The sequence below is a fragment of the Pediculus humanus genome, genomic scaffold (genome assembly GCF_000006295.1).
Source record: "Pediculus humanus corporis 1103172108237 genomic scaffold, whole genome shotgun sequence".
Classification (NCBI taxonomy): domain Eukaryota; kingdom Metazoa; phylum Arthropoda; class Insecta; order Psocodea; family Pediculidae; genus Pediculus; species Pediculus humanus.
The window spans coordinates 147,169-173,331 of NW_002987807.1; the positions used below are offsets into that span (position 1 = coordinate 147,169).

The following is a 26,163-nucleotide window of genomic DNA, read 5'->3' on the forward strand; positions in this document are numbered from 1 at the left end:
ATATTTAAATTTTTATTTTGCGCTTTTGATATGATTTTCTTAATTTTTACTTTAAAGTTAAAAAACAATAATAATAATAATAATAAACTTATGGAAGAGGAGAAAAAGAGAAAAAAAAACTTGAATAAAAATATTATTATTATTATTATTTAATTTTTATTCACGACAATTCGCCTTGTGTTTTGCCGGAGTTTTTTTTTTTTCAAAATTTATTCCGGGTTTCCGGGTTTGATCCTTGAGGAATAAATGACAGGGAAAAAAAAAATTAAATATAAATTAAATAAAAATTAATTATTTAATTTTATTACTAAAATAGCGAGGATAATATTTTGTTTGAAATATTTTTCAAAACTAATAATAATAATATTTAATTTTTTTTGTATATAAAACACAGTTCCAACAAAATTTTTTTTTTTTTTTTTTGATTTGATTCAAACTATAAACTAATTATTAATAATTTTTTTTTTTTTAATATTTATTATTTAAAGAAAATTTTTAAACTAATCATTCAATATTATGCAATACTATAACCTAATTTTATAAAACTTTATAGCATACGTGATATATAATTATTGGTAAACGAGGCGAATCGCGAATTACCATTCTAAATTTTCTCGTTTAAAAATATATTTGGGACTATTTTCAAAGTAAAATTGACTGTACCACCTTCGGGGTCTTACGAGTGCTCTTTCTTCTTTTATGAGCTGAGGTTTGGACAAGTACTTCTTATGATTCCATATCATTATATCTCGCTCAAACTGAAAATCAATAATATTAAATTTTTTTTATTCTTTTACATATAAATAAAAAATTGTTTAAATTTTCAGATATTACCATGATGAGCTCGCCGTAAAGCATCAATTTGGCCGTTAGAAAGTGGTGAGGAGGAGCAAAAATTCTATTTACCACCTTTTGAAGATTGGGTTCCACTGGTGTGACCGCTTGAAGTATCACCATCGGTCCCCAAGTGCTTCTAACGTGAAGTTCTGCATAAGCCGGTCCGATTTGCTCGACGTGAACGTTCATTTTTCCCAATGAAAATTTATTGAGCACCCTCGTGTCGAGACTCAGATTCATTATACCCATATGAGAAGTGGTTGAACTGGGTCGCCAATCTCCGGTCCAAATGTGCCTAATAAATTTAAAATAGAATCTTTCGTAAAATCTCAAATCGTAACCCGCCAGTAAACTGGGAGCGTGAATCGCATTCAAGTGTGCTATATCGCCACCGTTTTCTGATATGTCTTGAATGTGACATCCGACTAAAAATTCCGAACGTCCGTGACATCGCCATTTTTTCGACTGTATGACTTCCAAATGTTGCGGATACCAAGTTGGCTTTTCGTTTTCCGCGTGATACCAAACAAATATTAAAGAATTCACTTCGATCGACGGCCATTTTTTCACTTTTATAAAATTAGGAACGGTTTCAGCGTAGGGAATAGAAATACATTGTCCAGTTTTCCCATCGAATCTCCAGCCGTGGAAAGGACACTGCAAACAGTTATCGTGAACCATTCCTCCTATCGCCATATTCGCTCCCAAGTGAGGACAGTATGCATCCAACACGTTCACTTCACCGTCACTCCTGCGAAATACGGCAAAATGTTCACCCAGAGCGGTTACTTCTTTGACCTGATCCTGTTTAAGATCGTCGGATTCCATGATGGGAAACCAACCGTTCGGAAAAGCCGGAGGAAAGTCGCCCATTTTTCGAAGTCTTTGCACTTCGTTTACAAGTTCTCTTTTATTTTTTTTCCGGTATTTGGCCGATTTGTAGTAACCGTCGGTGAGGTAATCGAATCCTACGTCGCTTAAATCCTAATTAAGAGAGCAAAATATGAATTAATATATAAGAACAGGATGTCATTATTATTATTATTACAATGTGATACAAAACTACGAAAAAGGATGAGTTAACATTCAATTCACAATAATAAATCTTACCCTTTTTAAGTTCAAAGGTAAAAATATAATGTAAAAAATAACAGCGGATCCCAAAATAATAAATGCGGTCAATTGCAAATAGTAAATCCAATATGGAGAATAAAAAAACGAATATAATGAACATAAAAAAAATGAGGTTCGATCATTTTTTTCGTAAATAAAAATTGAAGTCCAATGAGGCGACCAAAATTGAAAATTTGTCTCATTCATCATTTTATCCGATTCTGTAATTAAAAAAATTTTCCCCTGATATTTAATAAATACATATTAATTAATAGTAGCAAACGATTAAAAATATATATATGTATATCGTGCTATTTATTACATAATTTTTTGACGGCTGCGAATCAGAGAAATATAATATATAACGGGGGGAAGGGAAGAAAGAAGGGTTTAAAATGTTTTCGGTTCCACTATTATATTATTTACTTATTATTTTCATTGATTCTATAGCGTTTAATCAATACCCTTTTTTTTTTAAAAATAATTTAAATCAAAACAGAATTAAAGAAAAAACAAATAATAATACGATTCAAAAAAAGATGTGAAAAAGTATAATTTATAAAATAAAAATTTTTTTTTTATTCAAATAAATTACATGTTTATCACAACAGGTACGTATATTAAAATTAACATTTTATACGGTATTTATTATTTATAAATAATAATTTTTTTTCTTTTTTTTTTAGTATAAAAATTTGTTTTTTCATCGAGTCTAAACATGGTCTCTCGCTTTCTGGATTTTTATTACAAGAAATTCAAAACTTTTGAAACTCGAGTATAATCCTGTGGTTTCTCACCAAACATTAATTCAAGAGGAGATTTTTCTTTCAATATTTTACATATATCTATTTAATAAATTATCTGAATTACAAGAAGAAAAACAACAACAACAACACTGGTGGTTAACAACTTACCTGATGATTGAAAAAAAACACAATCTAAAGAAAAAAAAGGTAAGAAATATTGCCACATATTTAAAATAATCCGATTTGTCATTATTCGAATGAGTCTATTAAAATTTCGTTTAAATCACTTTATACACACTCATTTATATACGTACATACATACATAAATATATATATATATAAATGTACTATGTACTATACTTCGTACTAATAATGATATTCACAAATTGTATCGGTCCCTCGTAAACTTGGCTTCTGTTTTAACTTTGACAAACAAACAAAAAAAAAAAAAACACACACACACACACACGTGTCTGCAGCATTTGAGTTCCGCACATCAGATCAAACGACGAGCAGAAAAATATTATTATTATTTTTTTTTTTTTTTTATTTTTTATTATTGGTCATTGGAATGACGACGAGTTCAACTGATTTACCAGTTGTTCACAGCATGAATAAGCAATCAGATTTTCAAACGCTTATAAAATTTAAAAATAATTTTTTATATGCGCCTGGATAATATCGGTAAATTAACCAACAAGCATGAAAAAAAAAAAAAAAGTTTATATCCAATGAAAATAATAATGATAATAAAAGCGATCAATAGTTTTCAAAAAAAAAAAAAATAACAAAATAAAAGATAATAATAAATAGAATTATTTGAAAGGAAACCTTGAAAAAAAATTTTTTTTTTTTTTTTGGGAGAACTCATTAGGAAACCCTTTTTTTTTTTTTTTTTTCAAAAGTATTTCATCGTAAGTCATAAATTTCGAAAAAATAAAAGCACCCTCGATTTAGTTTTTAAAAAAAAAAAATTACCTGAGCTATTAAGTCAGCAGCTAAATTTTTTATAAAAAAAAAGGTAAATAAATAGATTTTTTTTCGGATGTATTTCAGGTACTGACATAATTTTTTTTACCGTTTTTTTTTTTTTTTTAATTTAATAAAACAAGGAGTTAAAAATAATATAAATATGTATATTGATTAATCATCAGTAAATTTTAATAATAATTATATTTATTTGTACGTTGGATTATGCTTGTAGTTTTTTCTTTTTTGCGGGGGGGGGGGGTTCGATCATATTTTTTTTTGCACATAAATATAATAATGTTTTAGTTAGATTCATTCATTCATTGATTCCTAAAACCATGGAATGTGACCTCTCTGAAATCTCTAGATTGTTTACCATTCCTTATTTTTTTTTTCCACAGTTTTTGCCTTCGGGTTTTCAATATCTTCCGATTCATTCGAAAATAATAATAATAATAACAGGAACTTTTTTTCATTATCATTATAAAATAATTATAACAACTTAAAAAAATTTATGAAAATTTTAAAATCTTTGCATTGCACCGGCTTTTATCATAATGAAAAATTTCAAATATTGGGTAGTACCGCGTATAAAACGGTAAAATCAAAAAAAATACCGGTTGAAATTTTAATAATAATAATAATATAGTCGGAACAAATGTGTGTGTGTGTGTGTGTTACCCAGTTTATGTTTTTACCCGGACCCTTGACAATTATCAATCTCTCTACTTCGATCAGCACGAACAACAAATAATCAATATATATTTATAGAAATAATAAAATTGTACGTACGTTTTTTTTTTTTTTTTTTTTTTTTAAATTAAATTGTTTTAATAATATCGAATACCTTAAAACGGCGACACGAATAACGGACAGGCACGAATAAAAAGGGAAAAAGGTTAATTGTTTTTGAATTTTTAAAATCTAATGATTTTACCAATGAAACGAAAGACATTCATTTTTGAACTTTGCTAAATATTATTATTATTTTTTTTTTTTTTTTAAATATAATTTTTAAAAAAAAAGACTTAAATATTCATAAAAGCGTTAAATATTTTGTTTTAAATTGAAAAGAAAACAACGTTTAACCATCGGAATATATATATAAAAGTATTCATTTTAATGTTTTCTTCTTCTTCTTAATTTTAATAATATTATGCGTCGTTCGATGGACTTTTAAATTATTATGTAATTAACATATTAAACTATTTGAATTGTAATTTATTTGTAGAAGAACGATGCGATTAAAAAAAAAAAAAAAAACTCACTTTTATTTTTAACAAAAATGACTCTCACTTTAGAAAAAAAAAACTTTTTCTTCTCCTAATATATAAATTACTTTGTGTCAAATTTATTTATTTATTTATTGTTGCAAAAATAATAATGACTTTTTACAATAGTCAAGTGAAGAAAAAGAGACCTTGAAAAAAAAAAAAAATAGTTTTGTTTTTTTTTTTTTTTTTTTTGATTTATTTGCCAAAGAGGGTGAAAATTTTCCTTTCAATATTTTTTTTTTCTTTTTTTACTGCTCTATTATTTGAAAATAGGACCGAATTAAGGTTTTTAAAAATGCGATTTTCAATTGAATTAAGTCATGTTTTTATTATTAAACTCTGCGACATACATTTTTTTTTTTTTTTTAGTATAATTTACAATTATCACGTATATTGACTCAAAATATTTTCATAGAATATTAATTAAAGGGGGGAAAAAAATTTTTTTTTGGTACCGTGAAAAATAGTTTTTTCAATGGGAAATTATCCAATTAAGATATTATATAATCATTTCATTTTAGAGAGAGAGAGAGAGAAAATGAGAGAGGAAAATAAATATATTTTTTTACGAAAGCGATGTACTGGTAAACGATACCCTATGGAAAATTTATATCCAGGAGGTTTCATATTTAATAATATCTCTTTTACATACATAGAGTATTTTTCCGTATTTGTTTTAACTTGTTGATCCATATATTTATTTATTATTATTATTATTAGTTTTTTTTTTTTTTTTTAAATAATATTTTTATGTGACGTTAATGAAATAATTTACGGTGAACTTATAATGGATAATCAAAATACCGACATGAGGCAGGATGGCTTAGGTCATCCCTGCTGCATTTTCAGAAGGAGACGTTATTACATAGCAATTATGGCTTGCATTGGTTACGTTGTGTCCTATTCCACGAGGGTTAATCTCAGTGTCGCTATTATATTCATAACCAAAGGTTTTAACGTTACAGAAAGTAATGCAACCACAACGAAAAAAGAATTCATGTGGGACGAAAACGTTCAAGGTATCATTCTCGCTTCTTTTTTTTACGGTTACATCATCACACAAATTCCGGGTGGTTATCTCGCCGGCATCATAGGAGGAAATCACGTTCTCAATTTGGGTGTCGCGGGTTCGGGGTTAATCAGTTTCGTGGGGCCCGCGTGTCTCAAGTTTAGCGTCGGTGCGTCCATTGCCATGAGAGTGATTTGCGGTTTATTTCAAGGAGTCACGGTGCCGGCCATAAGCTCCATGTGGGCGAGGTGGGCTCCTCCCCTCGAAAGAACCATTCTCAGCACGATCGCAATAAGTGGAAATTTTTTTTCTTCTATAATCATAATGCCCATTTGCAGCGTGATCGGCGACTATTTAGGCTGGGAGTGGATGTTCTACATATTCGGAGCACTTTCTTTGGCCTGGTCTGTCGCATGGTCTTTCACGGTGTTTGCCGGACCCGAAAAAGATATTTTCATAAAGGAATCCGAATTGCAATACATTCAAACGTCAATAGGAGAACGAACGGATAGTCAACCGAAACATCCGTGGAAAAGAATATTTTCTTCCATGCCGGTGGGGGCGGCGGTCGTGGCGCAAACCGGTCACAATTGGGGATACTACACGATGCTTTTGCACGGTCCAAAGTATTATCACGAAACATTAAAAATTAACCTCCAACTATCTTCCTTTTACACCGGACTGTGTTTCACAGTTACAGGTTTTTTGATGCAAGTTTTCGGTCAAATATCTGACTTTCTGAGAAGAACAAAGCATATGAAAACCGTGAGCGTCCGTAAAATGTTTTGCTGCGGAGGATTTCTCGCACAATCTATATTCATGATATTATTAATATTCAATAGAAACCCGTATTTTTGCGTGGCTTTTTCGATTTTGGCCATCGGAATGGGTGGGATAACGTGGTCGGCATTTAACGTGAATCCTTTGGATATAGCTGCTCCGCACGCCGCTATCATTTCCGGACTGGCCAACACGTGTGCAACGCTTTCAGGAATTTTTGCACCCATGGTGTCAGCTTGGTATATATCTGGTCGGAACTCGGTTCACATCGAGGACTGGATGGGGGTTTGGATTATTTGCGTAATCATATATTTTTTAAGCGCAATATTTTTTTTACTGTTTGCAGCTGGAGAAAAACAATCGTGGGTTTATACGGCTAATGAAAATTAATTGCTTTTCTCTTTAATCGCGTGAGAAAAAAGTTAAATATCGAATTTTAAAAGTTAGATTACGTTTTTCAAACGAGTAGGATTCGACTTTAAAAAAAAAAAAAATTGGAAAACTGAAAACTAACTCGAAATCAATCAATTTCCGTTCCTCATGTGAAAAATAGTTTCGATAAACCGTGATGAATCCCATTAATTATTATCACTATTTCAATAATTATTTTCAGTCCTTTTGTTAAAAAAAAAAAAAAAATTATTTCTCAATTTATTCTCTCTTTCTCTCCCCTTATCTCTCCCCCCCTCTCTCTCTCTCTCTTTCGAGAAAAAAAAAAAAACAATTTTAATAATGTCTGTCTTTTTTTTTTTTTTTGTACTTGAGTTTGAATTTAAAAAAAAAAAACTGATTTTAAAGCTCTCCAGGTATAATAGTTGTTAATTTTTCTTAATTTTTTTTATTAACAATTTTTAAAACGGACAAGTTTTACATTAATAAAATAAATTACAATTAAAATGATAAATTAATTCAACGAAAAAAAAAGGCACGTGGAAACAAAGAAGAAATATTTAATTATTAATAACCTGTCAGTGGTTTATATAATTTTTAAATTGTTGTACCAATTTATATATATATATATATATATATATATATATATATATATTTTTTTTTTTTTTTATTCCGAGTGTATTTATTGACTCGATCGCATTATTATCCTCAGTTAAACACGCTAAATAAAGTAAAAACTGAAATATATAAAAAAACTTTTTCGCACATGTTGTTATTTTATTATTATTTTTTTATCTTAGTGAAATTATATTTAATGGCAACTTGCATCTAAATCAATTATATTATTTAAAGTTAAAAAAAGAAAAAAAAAAGATTTATGCGGAAAACGTGTGAAAATAAATTAAAAATCTTACGATCTCTTAACGTAGATTTAATAAAATAAGGTATTAAAGGTAACTGGCAAAAAAAAAAAAAAAAAAAACAGGGATATTATGGGTCAAATAACGGAATTTAATAATTTCAATTTCATTAAATTTCAAGAATTTAAATGTGCAAATTGTGCCGCACCTTGACCGATAGTAAAAGGGATGAGGGGAAAGGGGAGTAAAAGAAAAAGAAATAGAGAGGGAGAAAAAGAGAGTGAGAGAGGGAGGGAAGGGACTATGAGAGAGGCTTGGCCATTCAAAGTATTCACAATCATTAAAAAAATAATTTACAATCGCACATACATACACGGGTTGTCAAACGAGTCCGTACTACGTATCAGCTAAAAAAAATTTTTTTTTTTTTTTTATGCCTTTTTAAACTAAAAACGAAATCAAAAAGATTTAAACAACTACAAATATATACAAATATATTTAAAAAACCAAATTTTTTATTTTGGCACAGAGAAAAAAATTTTTTTGTGTACGTGGAAATACCTATGACGAACTATTCGATTTTATTAATTTATCACTTTTGACTATGTTACAAAAAAAAAAGTTATCTATCATTCATTCATTCAAATTTATAAAAAATACTCAATAAAATTAAAATGGATTAATACGTTTTTTTACTGATATTAGACTAAAAATTTATATTCACGCGTGTATTGTTAATAATAATATAATGACGGTCATAGAAGTTTAATTAAAAAAAAAGGTTGTAAGGTTGTGTGTGACGACGCCGACATCATTGATATCATATTTTCATGTTTTCAAGTATCCCTAAGGATTTCGATAGAAACCTGGAATGATTCCGACTCGACTTAATTAAAAGTGAAAATAAATAACGATAATTTATATTCCCTTGTTTTTATTTTCGTAATGATGAATTTTTTCATAGAAAATTTTTAATTTATTTACTTATTTTATTTTTTACAAAAAAAATTTCAAATTATTTAAAGATATAAAAATATTATAAAAATGAAAATGTAAAAGTATGATACTGAAGGACGTAAGTGATTAGGATTGTTTTTTTTTTTTTTTTTTTTTGATGATAACGGTTGTTTGAAATTCATTATTTAAGAGTATCCCCGAACGTGCCATTTGTAATTTATAGGTGCAGTTGGACTCCTGCCACCAGTATACTTCCTTTCTTTGACCTTTCTCTGTCAATAACCTCTTCACAAAAATCACCGATCCTCGAATTTGGATACCATTAACAAAAAAAAATAATAATAATAAATTTTATTGTTTTTTTTTTTATGCCAAAAACTTTTTCCATCCTTCAACGAATTTCTGATATATAAATCGTAAAAAAAAAAAAAAAAAAAAACTTTATCTGTATATGGGAATAAAATGAAATTTTTTCTAAATGCTGCGGATTTTCTAGAACGTTCATATTATTATTATTATTATTATTATTATTATTATTATTATTATTATTATTGTCATCATTTTTAATCAGGGCGAATCTCGTGAACTGAAATTAATTTTCCGAAATAAATCCACGACTTTCTGCTATGTTTAAATTACGTTTAAAATAATTATTACTTTACTTGTGTGTGTAAATTTGTGATTAATTAATTCAAGTGCACTCGGAAGTTCAGGTACATTTTCATTGACCGAAATTTCATATTTTCAAATTTTTACTTTTAAACTGATTAAAGATCCTCCTTTTTTTCCCTCCAGTAGTCGTTACCTTATTATTATTATTATTATTATTATTATTATTATTATTAACATTTTCACTTTTGAACGCGACAAGATTTTGTGTACTTGTCAAAGTTTTTATTTTAAACATTCATTCCAGGTCTCGATTCCTTAGAAATAAATTCTCGAATATCAATGATGGTATTTATAATATTTTCCGAAGAATGTGGGCCTTCCCACCCACATTCCGCAATTTCCAGTCCCGCGTTTCTTATTTTAAATTCATTAAAATCTTTTTCAAATATTGCTCCCCCCGGGTTATTTCTATTTTCAACTTTCCGTATTTCAGCCTTTTCTCTGCTACAATTAATTATAATCATTTTTCAGAATTATTTTAAAGGAAATATCGGATATACAATTATATAATAATGGTTTTGTAAAACCTTTTCCTATATCGCTCCTATCAAGGCCATTAAAAACGCAACCGAAATTTATTCCCTGTTTTTTTTTTTTTTTCCCTCCCATACTTATGCAAGTTCATCTTTTTTAAATATTTATAAGAAATTTGACGTAGGAGACATCGATGTCATGTAAAATAATATATAAAAATTTAAATATAATTTTTTTACTCGGAACAAAACTAACACAATTCATTACGTAACCAAAAAAAAAAAGGAAATGTTTTTAATAAAAGCGTGGTGGGGGGTGGGGGTAGAAATAAAAATTCACGGTCTTAATTTATTTATTTTAAATAAAGGATAATTGAATTATATTTTCCAAAATATGAAAAAAAAAAAGCTCGCGATCGTAGATGTTTAATAATTCCGACAAATATTTAAAAGGTTACCGTACAATAAATAAAATTAAAAATACTTGGCACAATGTTTTTTTTTTTTTTTTTTTAAAGTTTGAATAATATTTTTACATTCGAATGATTTCATACCTAATTAATTAGATGACAGAATTTGTGGTGTTCATTGACCAATCATCAGAAATGCATTGAATCAATTCATTTATTTATTTATTATTTAATCTTTCTCTCTCTCTCTCTCGTGTAAATTACTATTGATGCTAAGAAAAATTTTATTTAAATTAATTTTTTTTTACTCGTGGTTTCCATGCCAAATTAATTTCATTTTTACAATAATTTTATTTTGAGAGGAGGGTGGATGGGGAGAACTCTTTGATTTTTTTTTAAAAAAAAGTATGATTTGTTTCAGTGAATCCAAGCATTTTTAAAAAATCTAAAAATCTCGCATGCAATCACAATCAGTTATTATTTATTTTTATATTGTTTTGCCATAATGAAAATTTTATTTAGCATTTTCGAGTAAAATCTGACTACTACTATTTTTTTTTCTTTTTTTTTTTTTTTTGTTTCGAGAGCATATTTTGATAAATCCTTAATCATTATTAAAAAGAAAAGAAAATAAATTGCTGTTTCAGTGGATTCGTTTTTTTTCTTTTCTCCTTTTTTTTTTTTTTTTTTTACAAATAAAGTCAAAAAAAAAAAAGAAAAAATGAATTTACGGCTGTCAGAATATTTGTTTTTTAATAATAATAATTTTATGCCATTACGTAAAAAAAAAAAAATATAACACGTTATTTAAATGATAAATTTTTTATAGTACATTTATTATACTATTTTTTTTTTTACGTAAACTTTTACTGAACGACAAAAACATCATCATTATCATCATCATCATAATTTTAAATATAAAAATCTTTTCCGGAATAAAATCACTTTTTTTAAAGGGATTTTTTTTAAAACTAACATTCATAACATTCATATATGAATTTTTTTTTTTTTTTTTTAGCATCATTTTCCTCATAATTTTTCTTAAAAAAAAAAGTAGTAATAATTTTTAACAACACGTGCTTGACGACAGACATGTTTACAAACATTACAATGGATTTTATTAAATCTTTGGGGTTTCACGTCAATGGAATTAAAATATTGTTGTTCATTACGATTTTTTATTAATTTCCAAAAGATTTTGTTTCGAGGGAAAAAAAATCACCATATTCAATCAATGATTGATAATTATCATTTAAAATCCCCCAAATTAATTTCTATATATATTATTTCGGAAGCAAAAAGTATAACTGAAATTAATTATTATTTATTTTAATTTTATCCGATAAAACTGTTTAAAAACTTGAAAAAAATAACTTTTACTGAGTAAGAGAGAGAGAGAAACTCAATGATTTTCGAATCCGTTTCGAATCCGAAAAAAACAATTAATTATATTTTTAACAAAAAAAAAAAAAATTTTTTTTTTTTGTAAAAACATGATATTCCCTTATATTCACGTGAAAATTTAATTTTTTTTTTTTTTTACATAAGTAAAAATTTATAAAAATAACAAGAAAATCGACAACAATAGAAGCATTTGTTTAAGCAAAATTTGAATAAATTGAAATTTTTTAAAAATTTTCAACGGCGGAAAATGTTTTTCCGAAATGGGACAGATTTTTCTAAATTTTTAGTTTTTAATAATTTATCCCGATTACGAAACGGCGTTAAAGTTATGATAATGGGTTTGTTGTGTTTTAGTTAGAATAATGTTATGTTTTGTTTTGTTTTTCAGACGTTTATGTAACTTGGGATTTTCTTTATTCTCTCTACCTTCCATCCCTCTTCTCTCTCTCTCTCTCTCTTTCTTTTTATCTGTGTCCTGTTTTTATAATGTGCCCTACTGAACAAGGTTAAAATTACGATTCAGTTCAATTCAATCGATCTATTATCTCGGAAGGGGAGAGAATAGATGATAATAATAATAATAAAACACAAATATATATACACATAAAAAAAAAAAAGCCGATCAATCAATATTGATTGATTTTTTTTTTTGTATAATTTTTTTTCCCGCGGTAATAATAAAAGAGTATTATTAACATCATTTTATTTATTTTTAAGTAAGTTTAAATAATAAACGTTAGATAAAGTTAAAAATAAAATATAAAAAAAAACATTTGTACATATGCGTAAATCACGTTACAAGTATTTAAAAAAAAAAAAAAAAAAAAATTGAATAATTAATTTTAAACGTTCGTAAATATAAAAATATTTACTCACCGTTCAAACTTTTTATATTCTGCCGGATTATCATCATCATCATCATCATCTTCATCGACATCACAACATTTTCTATAAGATGAGAATTTAAATTAGTCAGAATTAATTTTTTATTTCCAATTAAAACGATTAAAATTCGTGATACTAATTCAAAATAAAAAAATGCATTTTTAAAAAAATTGAATAATTAAGGGAAATAATTTTATTATTATTATTATTATTATTATTATTATTATTGAGCGTGCAATGAATTGCATTGTTTGTCTTTTTTTTTTTTTTAATCAAGTATCGTTCGTCCGAGGTATATACCGACTAAGGAAATCTACCGAATACGAGATTAAACAAAAAAAAAAATTTTTTTTTTAGTCAGCGATCCAACTTGTTTTTTTTTTTTTTTAAATAAGAATATAAAGCATACCTGATGAAAAAAAAATAAGAATATAAAGAAAAAGAAGAAAAGAAAAAAAAAGAAAAAAAAGGCTGGTAAATCACAACCGTTTAGATACTGTTTAACATCAGCTGACATATCTGTTAGAAATGTAACAGGTATTTTGGTGGGGAGACGAGGTAAGGGGACGAGTACGGCATTGGTCAAACGGCCAACTCGGACGTTGTTCATGCTTAGATTACCGAGAACGAAAAAGAACTCGCGATTGCCGAAGGGATGGTTTAGGGGTATCGATAAGTAGCAGGGAGAGGTAGCAGGTAACAACAAAAAAAAAAAAAAAAAAATAAATATTCATAATATTTAAAAACCGTGCAGTCCGTCGGGTCGGTTGTTGTTCTGTTCTCGCTTTGGCATCCGACACTGTGTGCGTCGTATATGTGTGTTGAGTGCGTGTGTGTGTCGCGTTAATAATAATCATGTTTTTTCTTGTAACGTTTTCCGTGACCGTTTTTCTTGTGTTCGTGCTTTCCGGATTGGAACGCCTGAAAAGCGTTAGAAAATTTAAAGAAATAGCTCCGGGACCGAGACCTTGGCCTCTCATCGGAAGTCTTCATTTGATGGGAGGCAGTTCGAGTCCTTTTCAAGTATTCACAAAACTTTCTAAAACCTACGGTAGCATTTACAGTATAACTCTGGGTTCGAGTTCTTGCGTCGTAGTTAACAGCTTTAATCTTATAAAAAAAGTTCTCATATCCAAAGGTGGACATTTTGGTGGAAGACCAGATTTTATAAGGTTTCATAAACTTTTTGGCGGCGATAGAAATAATTGTAAGAATATTTAATTATTATTATTATTATTATTATTATTATTATTATTATTATTATTGTTTTCGTACGATTTGAATTTAGGGTTTTTTTTTTTTTTTTCGATTATTTTTTTTCCTCTCCCTCCCGTGATTTTTCGCTATCGCATTCTTATTTTTGTATGTATATTTTCCAATAATAATAATAATATTATTATTATTATTATTTAAAACTTTCACGGTAGAGAAAGTAATTTAATTTTGTTAAAACCGTGCAAGAATGCACTGTTAATTTATTTATATATATATATATATATATATATATATATATATATATATATATATATATATATATTAAAAAATGGATTTCTTTGGTGATAAAAAAATAAAATAACGTTTCGCATTTGCAAAAGTTAAAAAAATTCATATATTCGAATCCACATAATATTTATTTCATTAGAATAGAATTAAAAATTTTCCATTCGTATCATTGGGAGCTTTTTTTTTTTCTATCGTTTAACATCGTTAAGAATGAAAAAGTTACGGGTATTTTTTTTTTTTTTTTGTTGAAAATTAATAAAATTTAAAATTAGAAAACCAGAAAAAACAGACACGTTTATATATGTATATTTAAAAAAGGTGGTGAATGCATTGGAATCGATCGCGTTATTATTACGTTAATAAAATTGCAACATTTTAAAATTATTCGGAATACGTTGAAAAATGAACTCATTCCAGACTACTCGGAATCGTGTATTTGTAAAAGTTCGTTAAGCGTTTCTTATAAAAGAAAAAAAAAAGTTTTGAAATTATTGTTTTAGTTCCAAAAAAAAAAAAAAATTTACTCTTGGATTAGTTTCTTTTCTTTTCTTTTTGTATATTCGACAATTTTTGAGTTTGATTGTTTTAAAAATATTTGTAAACTTTTTATGTTTTTTTGTAAAAAAAAAAAAAAAAAACTTTGGTATTGTAGTAGAAAGAGTTTTGAAAACAAAAGATAAATGATAACGCGGGAATAAATAAATATAAAAACAATGTTTTCCTCACACACAAAAAATTAAATTTTGTAGAGGGGAAAAAAAAAGTTTAGAATTAATAACACGCATTTATTTATTTATTTATTTTTGCTTTTTACGAGTTTTTTTTTTTTTTTATTTAAAAATTTCTGGTTCCGATTAAACATTATAATAAAAAAAAAAATGTGAATTTAAATACATCTAATGACGTAAGAGTATAAAATTTTAAAGTTGGTTTAACGGTACTCGTTTTTTTTTTCTTTCAAATATTATTATTATTATTATTATTATTATTATTATTATTATTATTATTATTATTAATTGTAGAGTAAAAAGAAAAGGTCACCTTCGGGCCCACACTTTCAATGGGGTGGATCCGACTATTATTATCATCATCATTATACTCTAAATTCACTTTTCCTTTCTTTTAATGTTTTTTTTTTTTTTTTTTTTTTTTTTTTTTTATTAAAGTAAAGTAACCGTTTTTTTTTTTTTTTTTAATATTTAAAACATAATTTTTTCCACATAATTGTTACGTAATGTATATTTGGTTATAGATTTAATAGGAATTTCTTAATTTTTTTTTTTTATGTATTCTAGGCTCCGTGTAGAATAAATATAAATATAAATAAATAGGAAACTATTAATTAAAAAAAAATATATATAAACCATGGATTTTTGAAAATAATATGAATAAATTGGTAGATTGATCTGCAATAAATAATTGTTAACTAACCTTGAAAAGCAAACCTGATCACTGTTTTTTTTTTTTTTTTAAGACACTACCTGCTCCGGATAAATGTAGTTTCAACCGGGGACATATTGACGTAGGGTAAAAAAAATATTTGTGGTTATTTACGGGCAAGAGGTCAAGCAAGAAGAAAAAAAAAATAAAATGATAGAAAGAGGGTTGCGCGCGTTTTGTTAACAATATGCTTAACGGTCAAGGTCGATGAAGTTGAACTACATCCACCTGTCGGTTCACCAATGTATTTTTAAACACTATTTTTATTTATATATATATATATATATATATATATAGATAGATAGATATGTGTAGCAATATTTAATTATTATTATTATTATTATTATTATTATTATTATTATTATTATTATTTTGTTGTATTTTTTACCGTTTCCAGTTTAAAAATTTTTTTTTTTTGATAAATTTTTACCGGATCTTTATCGACCTGCATCCTACGTACTCTAGTTTAATGAAAGTTTTCGTTTCGTTGTCTCGTCTTTGGTAACATTTCACATTTCCATTACCTAAAAATCCTTTTTCGTATTACCATCGTCATCATCATCAATGTTATTATTATTGATAGATAAATTTTTTTCAATGGAAATTATGACGTTTTAAATAAAACATTTTTTTCCTTTGGTGCAATCGTTGTACACGTGAGTTGTGTCCCAACTGTAATTATCTCGTTTTTTTTTTTTTTTTTTTTTTTTTTTTTGAGGGGCAACAGTGCGCGTTACAATCATTCCACATTTTGAAGAATTGACTACATTTTTAATATAAGGACAAATTATAATTTTTTTTTTCTTTTTTACAGCTTTGGCTCTATGCGACTGGGCGGATTTGCAAAAAACCAGAAGGAGCATCGCTCGTCTGTATTGTTCTCCGCGTTTTGCTTCGACAAATTACGATCGCCTCCGAGAAGTGGGACTTCAAGAAATGAACGAATTTATTTGCGAACTTTCCAATATCACGACAAAAAGTCACGATGTAGAATTGAAACCTCTGATAATGGCGACGTGTGCCAATATGTTTACCAGTTACATGTGTTCCACTAGGTTCAATTACGACGATAAAGAATTTACAAAAACCGTTCTTCTTTTCGATAATATTTTTTGGGAAATAAATCAGGGGTAGGTTAATTAACATTTAATTTTAAAACAAGGATTTAACGGGGTTTTTCTAAAAAATAAATTTACTTCGTAGGATAATTTTCTTTATGTGAGAAATTTCTGCTTTTGATATGCGAATAGTATTCTTAATTAGCCCCCACCTCCCACCCCCCTTTTTACTTGTTCAGTTTTTAAATATATATATATATATATATATATATATATATATATATATATATATATATATATACATGCGCGCGTGTGTGTGTTCACAGGAAAAATTTTATTTAATCGTATTGCGTTTATACAAGTTTTTTTTTTTTAAGGCAATAAAAAAAAAAGGCTTTAGTAAAAAAATTTGTTAAATTTTGTCCATCGGTTAAAATTATTTGCAACCGCATCAATAAATAAGTAGATCGAAATAAAAAAATTATAATTTATAGCACACTTAATTATTACTATGTAGGCCTTTGCCGACGGACGCATGAGCCATAATGCTAGACTGTTTGGGGCGAATGCACTTTACAGTTTTATTTATTCGATATCGTTTTAAAATAAAAAAATTATTATTATTATTATTATTATTTTTTTTTTTTTTTGCGTTTCATTATTATTATTATTATGAAGCGAGAAAGCTGTCGGCGTCGTTGTTGCCGTTAACTATAAATGGTCAGATAACATACTACTGATATGATGTTTGAATTTTTTTTTTTTTTTTATCACAGGTACGCCGTGGATTTCTTACCTTGGCTTTTGCCCTTTTACAATAGACACATGAACCGCCTCTCTAAATGGTCTAAAGATATTAGGCAGTTTATTTTATCACGCATCATCGATCATCATCGCAGTACTTTGGATCCTAACGCACCGCCTAGAGATTTCACAGATGCATTACTATTACATTTGGAAGAAGACGAACTCCTTAATTGGCAACACATCATTTTCGAATTGGAAGATTTTCTCGGTGGGCATTCGGCCATAGGAAATTTAGTTATGTTGGCTTTAGCCGGCATCGTTAAAAATCCCGAAGTCGGTACGAAAATACAGGAAGAAATCGACAGAGTGGTTGGAAATTGTCGTCCCGTGGATCTGTTCGACAAACCGGATATGCCATTCACGGAGGCCACCATTCTCGAAACGCTCAGGATGTCTTCTTCTCCCATAGTTCCACACGTCGCTAATCAGGACACAATGATCGAGGGTAAGTGAATCTTGTTCGATACCGTGGAAAAGATTATTAAAAAAAAAAAAAAAATTGAAAATGTCAAATTTTTTTTTACAGGTTACTTTGTAAAGAAAGGCAGCGTTGTTTTTCTCAACAATTACGAGCTCAACACGGGTGAAAAGTATTGGAGCGATCCTAAAAAGTTCAAACCCGAGAGATTTATTATCAACAATCAAATAATGAAACCTGAATTTTTCATACCTTTCAGCACAGGAAAGAGAACTTGCATTGGACAGAGATTGGTAAGTTCTATAAAAATATTTTTTTCCATGTTTTTTTCTTTTTGCAATATGAAAAAAAAAAAAAAATCGGAAAAATTGAAAATACGATTTATTTAAAATTTAAGGTCCAAGGATTTTCGTTTATTCTATTGGCAACCATTTTGCAAAATTACAATGTGAGTTGCAGTGATTTATCATCGATACATTTTCAACCGGCTTGCGTTGCTTTGCCACCATCAACATTTTCATTAAATTTAAAACCGAGAACAATCCAACAGGAACAAATAAAAGGATAGCGATCAAATTAATATTCTGAGCCCCATTCACGGTGGTTTTTCACGTGGTCCATTTATTATTACTGTTATTCTTTTTTTTAAGAATTATATATAGTTATATATATAATTTCGACGTAAGGATATCGTTTTCGTTTTTACTGAACGTTGTTATTGTTGTTGTTGTTGTTCTTGTTCTTGTTATTGATGTCGTTGTTGTTGTCGTCGTCGCCGTCGCCGTCGTCGTCGTCGTAGTTGTTATTGTGGCAAAAAAAAGTAAAATAAAAAAATGTTTACAAAATCAGGTTGGAAATTGTCGTTCGTACCTGTCACAAGTTAAAAAATTTATTTCTTTTATGAATTTAAAGTTTTTAAATTTTTCTATGAAAATGTATCATCACCACTCACGATTGCAACAATTATATAAATAATAATTAAATTTTTAAAAAAATTAGTTTTAAGAGAATTAGATAAATTTTAATTCCCCCCCCCCCCCGATCAATATCGATGAGAATAAAATTTAGTTTTAGTTTAAATAACTCGGTGCAAGTTAAAAACTTCTTATTATATTTATAAATAAGAATCGCATTGAGAAATAAAAAACAAAAATACGTAATATAATAATAATCGTACTAAATAATTATTACTAATTTAATAAAATATGTTTTAGTGTAAAAAAAAAAAGAAATAACACACAGACACACAGTTGCTATAAGTTTATAATTAAAATATTTTAATTTTCATTTGTAAATAATTATTATTATTATTATTTGTACATTATTAAATTATTTTAATAAAATATTATATTTAAAATTTTATTTTTAATTTCATTTGTTATTTATTTCGTTTAAATATATATATTGTTATTGGCAGGTTGTATAAAAAAAAAAAAAAAAAAACAATAATAATAATTACGTATGGGGGGTTGATGTTTTAATTAAGGAAAAGGATTTTTTAGAAAAGAAAAAAAAAATTTATAATCAATCCAAAGTGGTAAATGTTGAACAATGGAGTGTCTGTGTAGGTAATTTGACTACCTTCAGCCAGCCATAATTACTTGTGTTGTAACTATTCATGTGAAACCCGGGATAAAAAAAAAAAAATTACACAATCACGTGGTTTACAAATCTCACGAAAAACTATTTTTTTTCTGCTGAAGTCAATATTGGATTTAAATTACTCCTTGTGCCAAAAAAGGGGTGCCAGGAACATGATAGCATTTCCATTTAAGTAAAAACGCGGGATAGACGTATTACTAGGGTAGATGGGTGTCACCTTTCAAGGCTAGAAAATCCAAGAAAACTTTTTTTCCTTTTTTTTTTTTTTTTTTTTTTTTTTTGTAAATAAAATTACTTTAATTAATAATTATAACCGCGAGGTTTTGTTGTTTATTCTTTCAGAGGGCAAAACACACGCCCGCATAAAAAAAAAAATAAATATTTTAAATCATTTATGTTCAGGGATCCGTTGAGAAAATAAATTTTTCATTCATTTACGATGTTGAAAAAAAAAAAAGGCGCGAACCTGAAAAAAATGGGGGGAAAGAAGACTGCCTGCCGCCATTATTATTATTATTATTATTATTATTATTATTATTATAGGCCAATTCTTTTAATAGTTTTTTTGCAAATTCAAATCAAATGTTAAACCGTTTGTTTACTCAAAACATACATTAGTTAAAAACTTGTAGTGACAAAAACATTGTTTTCTTTTTTTTTTTTGTTGTCATCATCGGATTTTTTTTTATGCTAACCGCGGCGAATCCGGCATCTGCACAACAAGAAAAAAAAAAAAAAAAGAAAAAAATAGGTTTTCTTTGCCGTAAATATTTCACCGACGTTGAGATTTTGTCTTTTTTTTTTTGCTTCGTCAAAACATTTCTTAAAATCATTACTGGGACAAAACTAAAGTTTTTTTTTTTTTTCTTTTTTCAAATCAGGAGCGTACCTTATGAAAATCAAAAAAAGAAAAAAATCTAATTAACAAATTTATTATTTATTTATTTATTATTTATGAGTTCATTAACTTATTTTTTTTTTTTTCATTAAAAAAAAAAGAAAGGAAATTAATAACAATAATAAACACGTGTGTCAGGAGAAATTATTATAAAAAGAAAAAACTAATAGAATGACGGTATAATAACAATTTTATTAAATAATAATAATTAAGTTAATTATTTAAAACAAAAATATATATTTTTTTTTAATTTCTACAAAAAAAAAAAAAAAAAAAAGGGGAAAAAAATGTGAAAAAAATTTTTTTTTTTTAACCAATCGTTATTTCAACATTAAATTTATACTTGATATTATTGACGCAAATTAAAATTAACCTCGTGATGAATAATCTAAAATTATGTTGAATTCTATTTTACCTTTTGAATTAATAATTTTTATATTAAAGGAAAAACATTAATAATGGATAAATTAATTTTTTTTTTTTTTAAATCGCGTTTAAAAGGCACATTTGGAATTATTTATTTATTTCAATATTTAATTTTTTCTTCTTCTTCTTTTTTTCCAAATTCGGATATTATTATTATTATTTTCATATACGAACGTGGGAAAGACTCTAAATAATATATATATGTAATTGTTTTGCGTAAAAAAAAAAAAATTATTTTTGTAATTCAAAGAATGTATATAGTAACTTAAAACTTTTAATCCCGTGTATATATATATATTTAAACAAACATATTATTTATTATTATTATTATTTAAATTACAGAAAAAAGGACGTCAAAATTAATTAAATGCAAAAAAAAACTCCGGTTCTGTGCCCGTATACGCACACTAAATGTAAGCAATGCGTGACAGGAAAAAAAAAAAAACTTAACAACTTAAAATTATATATGTATATGTACACTGAATGGACGTATAAAAAAAAATATATATATATATATAATTTTCGCGTTATCTCGCGAAAAGATGTTCCGGGTAACCGAATTCAATAAGGTTTGCATTCGACGCAAAATGCAATAAGAAAGGATAAAAATTACTTAATTTGTAACATTGAACTGACATTATTATCAGGTCTCTTGATAATATCACCGTCTTGTATTTATCAAACATATCTGAAAAATATTATTATTATTATTATTGTAATTTAATTAACGAACGTATCTCGTGACGCAGGACATTTTTGTTAAAAATACTCGTAAAATAAATATTCACCTTTTAATTCGGTCGGACTCAAATTTAAACAATCTTTGTCCGCTATTATCATTCGTATTACTTGAGGAGAAAATGAAAATTTCTCTGGTTTTGACACCAACTTCCCTCCGGAATCCAATATAAGACCCTTGACAAACAAACAAAAGTTTTATTTAATTAAAAAAAAAAAAGAAAAACGGAAAATCATAATAAATATTTCTCATGTGCGATTCTTACAGATAATTCTTCCTTGGATATGTTTTCAAAAGTTCCAAATAAGTGTATTTCACAATTTTTGAAAAGTTTATCATTGGAAAGTCTCGCGTTTCGACATCCCGGTCCTCCGATTGGATCGCAAGTTTCAAATGATTCTTCCGAAACTATGGTCTTATATTTTATGCATGTTTCCGCCCAAGATTCGCTCACGATCCACTTTTTATTGGCCAAGGCGTACAGGAATTTCGGAGTGCAAAGTGGTAGGATTTCTCCATCTTCGCTCTCGTGCATGCCCACGATGAGATGAGTCATGTTTTTCGTTGGTTTCTCCGAAAATTTCACGTCGAACATTGACGTGAATTTTTTAACCGTATCCGGATTTTTCAGGCTGCTCGCAACTATGCAATATTCTTTTTCGGATCCCTCGTTCGCGGGAGATTTACAAAAAGAAACTCGAAAATTATCATATCCTTTTGATTGACGTTCGTATTTCATGTTGTTAAAATTTGATTTTTGTACGGCGGACTTTTCCGTTGTTCCCTTACTCGCGTCTTCTTCGAGTTTGGACGAGGATTTGACAGGACCGACGACACCAAAATCTGAATTTTCCGCGTCCGATAATTTTTTCCCATTAAGTTTAGATTTCGTTTTTGAACTTTCCGAAATACTAGAATTTTTATTAAACGAACGGGATTTGTGTAATTTATTTTCGTCGAGGTTTAAATAATTACACCTTGGAGGAGTTTGCTCGACGAAAAAATCAGAATCGGATTCGTCGTCAGTTTTTTCATTCTCTTCGACGATTGCTTTACAGTTTCCTTCATTTTCCTTTATTCTTTGTTTTTCAATGGTACCCGCGTTTGCTACTCCAAAATCATTTCCTCGATTCTTTTCCGGGACGAGTCTTTCGACTGCTCCACCGTCGATATATTTTTTCGAATTGAATATTTTCTCGTTAATTTTATTATTATTTTTAAGAGAAATCATTTGTTTCGTAGAATTGGAAAAAACGTTTTCGTCTAGACTTTTTTCCTCCGCACGAAAAATGTCTTTTGATTCGTTCACGTTGGTTTCGGCCTTGAACTTGTACGACGGGGGAATTTCAATTTTAAATAAATTTTTTGAGGAAACGCGTTCGACCGAATTCATTTTTTCGGATTGTAATTTTTCAAAATTTTCACTTTTTTTTATTATTTCTTCCATTTTTCTATGTTTCGAGGGAACGGAGCCTCGTTCGGGCGAATGGCAATTTCTTTTTTTACCCGTAACAATTTTTTCACTTTTCGTTTTTCGCGAGAACTCCTCTTTACCGGCGACAGAGAAAAAATCATTTTTTTTATCGGTACATTCATGAATACTATTACTTTTTCGAACGGAATATTTTGGACGATTCGGGAGAGTCTCATCGAAAAACTCGATCCTTTTTTCAAAATCGCTCCTTCGCGGAGAACAAGACGGGGATTGAATTGTTTGAGTTTCGACAGAATTAAAATTAGGCGATATTTGAGCGATTGCCGACGCTTTAACAACTCCTCGATTCGTATCTGAAATTTCCCGAGAATTTTCCGAAATGCGGGGACTCATGGATTTTTTTTTTAATGACGCCGCTCTCTTTTTAAATAGCGAATTGAACCCCAGGGGAAAAACTAATTTTACAACGGATGATTTCGATCTTTTGTTTGACGGAGTCAAACGGCCGAGCTGGAGGAAACTTATGAAAAATGACTCGTTTCCGTAAATTTTTTTAAAAAAATCGTATGACGGCGTTCCAAATTTCGTTTGTGAATTTTCAAATGAATCGTTTGTGAATTTATTATCGACTTTGCTATTGTATTCCGATGAATTTTTTCGAAACGAGTCGTCGCCGTAAGATTGAGATAATTCATTAGAAATTTCTAATCGGACGTTATTCCCTTCGATCGGCTTTGAAGTTTTTCTATTCGTTTCAACATTTTCATTTACGTTACTCGTAGACGTGTGATTATCGAGTGAAGTTTCGGTTTTGCCGTGAATTGTATTTTCATTTACCGCATTCAAATCCCTTACCTTATCTTTGAACGAATTTCGCGAAAATGTTGAATTCGAATTAATTTTTTCACCTTTCATCAATTCTTCCAGTAGGGTCATCAACTTTGTGGTCTTGACGGCGATACATTCCTGTTTTTTTTCACCGAGTGTTTTTTCCGACGATTTCCGTCTTAGGTAATCATCCAGTGATGTTTCTATTTCCACCGCTTCTTGACTTTTTAAATTTTCAAAATCTAAATGTGATGACGATGAACTCATGATATTATTTTTCGTTTCGTCATTATATATACCACCGACCTTTTCTTTTTTCCCCAACGTTTCCCTGTTTCGATCGTCATCGAATTCAAAATTAGGAACGTGGATTAACGACCGCGAATTTTTTTCATTAAAATCTTCGTGGTTTTTTACGAAAACGTTTGCCGCATTACTATTTTGATCATTTTCTCCTTTTTCCTCCCTCGTTCCTGAGAAACATTTCTCAGATATTTTTTTGATAACACTTGGATTTTTTTCCTTATCATGCTGATCGAAAGAATCCGTTGACTTGCCAGTTTCTATAATTTTTTTTTTTAATTCTTATTTTAAGTATGGGAAAATGAATTTTGTATTTGTAATACGTATTTTTTTTTTTTTTTTTTTATACTCACCACATTCCACGTGATTGGGAGAAAATTTTTTTTTCGACGAATTTTTGTTGTTGAATTTTCGAATTGAAGTAAATTCGTCTGAATGCGTATTTTTTTGCATTTTCTCTTTAAAATTTCTATACACCTTTCCCTGAGATTTATCCGATTTATGGTAGTCGATCCTTATCATGGATGAAGTTTTGACATTGCTTTTGTTTGAATCCGAACCTGCATTTTGAGAATGAATGATGATGTTTTCCGATTCATTTTTTATTTTTCCGGTATCGTTTTTCGATTTTTTCGAATCTTTCCTAAAATCGTTTTCAACATTTTTCCGACCGATTGAATTTACTTTTTCTATACTGGCGTCCTTTTCGATTTCATCATCTGTTTTCTTTGCTTTTAAGGTATCAAAAGCATTGCGTTTCACGTCTGACGCACATGCATTGAATGGCAAGGTATCATTTGATATTTCGCCTTTTAAGAAAGATGTTTCGCCGTTTTTTGTAACGACCGAAACCAGATTTTCCGTCTTCTCAAGTGATGATGCATCATCATATTTTTGTTTTGTGTGTTTACGAATGTCTTTTCTTTCATAATATTTACCCTGTTTTTTACCACTATCATTTTTTTGATAAAAAACCGAGGGTAATTTTAAGGTTTTTACATCATCCTCAGTATCAATGTTTAATAAATCGTTTAAATCTTTCACTAAAAACAAAAAAAAAACTTCTTAACACAAACTCATTTTAAAAATAAAATTCATGCAGGATAAGAGCTTTCATGCCAAGAAAAAAACTTTTCTATGTCAATGGTCAAGTGAAGCACTATGCAAAAATAAAAAAAATTCAAAATAGAAAAAAGGTAGCAATGCATAAATATTTTGTAAATGAAATGAAAACTTAAAAATTTTCAACCATACTAAAACACAGTTAATTAGTTACTTTGTTCTGCAAAAAGAAAATCATTAAAAAATTTAGAATACATCAGTTTTCTTAGAGTTGATAAAAAAATATTACAATTATAAGTGAGAGACAAAAACCAATATAAAAAATATCTCATCTTTTGAATTTGAAAATAATATTGTACAACACAAACCAAAGCAAATTATAATTCATCACAATTAAAAGAAAAAAAAAAAAAAAAGAAGCATAATTTCATAAATTGATGACTCCTACCATCGTTTAAAAATGCAGATGGTATTACTCTGCAAATTTCACTAAGTTTCGACTTCAACTTATTGCTTTTGAGTGATTGTATCTTAATGGGATTTTTACATAGTGGGCAACCACTGTTGTTTTTATCAAACAAAAATGTTTTTATGCAGTCATTGCAAAAATAATGTCCACATGGAGTTGATAGTGGCTTCAATAATAAATCATGGCTGAAAAATTAAAAAAACATAATTGATTAAAACGTCTACATTGTAAATTCTAAATGAATAATGCAATCACAATTACCATATAGAGCACATCAAACTATTGAGAAGCTCAAATAAATGACAGTCAACTGTTTTTATAATTTCAAAAACTTTGTTTTTAGTCATTATATCGGACTAGAAAGTAATTGAAGACAATTTATTTTTAAAAAAAAAT

The 26,163-nt window shown here is 28.1% G+C and overlaps 4 protein-coding genes across 4 annotated transcripts; 2 read left to right on the forward strand and 2 right to left on the reverse strand.

Annotated features, from left to right (window-relative positions):
- Positions 1-596: 596 nt before the first annotated feature.
- On the reverse strand, positions 597-2,157 carry Phum_PHUM458690 (uncharacterized protein; the record flags this gene model as incomplete). The annotated part of the gene is made up of 3 exons (XM_002429949.1): positions 597-758; positions 835-1,821; positions 1,948-2,157. The coding sequence occupies 3 exons, from the start codon at positions 2,155-2,157 to the stop codon at positions 597-599; spliced, it is 1,359 nt and encodes a 452-aa protein (XP_002429994.1).
- Positions 2,158-5,726: 3,569 nt separating this feature from the next.
- On the forward strand, positions 5,727-7,118 carry Phum_PHUM458700 (sialin, putative; the record flags this gene model as incomplete). Its single annotated transcript, XM_002429950.1, is given in 2 exon segments — positions 5,727-5,889; positions 5,905-7,118. The coding sequence occupies 2 exon segments, from the start codon at positions 5,727-5,729 to the stop codon at positions 7,116-7,118; spliced, it is 1,377 nt and encodes a 458-aa protein (XP_002429995.1).
- A 6,516-nt stretch (positions 7,119-13,634) lies between these two features.
- Phum_PHUM458710 (cytochrome P450, putative) lies at positions 13,635-18,573 on the forward strand (the record flags this gene model as incomplete). Its single annotated transcript, XM_002429951.1, has 5 exons — positions 13,635-13,986; positions 16,537-16,852; positions 17,557-18,032; positions 18,114-18,298; positions 18,403-18,573. The coding sequence occupies 5 exons, from the start codon at positions 13,635-13,637 to the stop codon at positions 18,571-18,573; spliced, it is 1,500 nt and encodes a 499-aa protein (XP_002429996.1).
- A 3,117-nt stretch (positions 18,574-21,690) lies between these two features.
- Phum_PHUM458720 (protein C9orf39, putative) lies at positions 21,691-26,114 on the reverse strand (the record flags this gene model as incomplete). Its single annotated transcript, XM_002429952.1, has 5 exons — positions 21,691-21,846; positions 21,936-24,496; positions 24,590-25,279; positions 25,747-25,952; positions 26,029-26,114. The coding sequence occupies 5 exons, from the start codon at positions 26,112-26,114 to the stop codon at positions 21,691-21,693; spliced, it is 3,699 nt and encodes a 1,232-aa protein (XP_002429997.1).
- Positions 26,115-26,163: the final 49 nt, after the last annotated feature.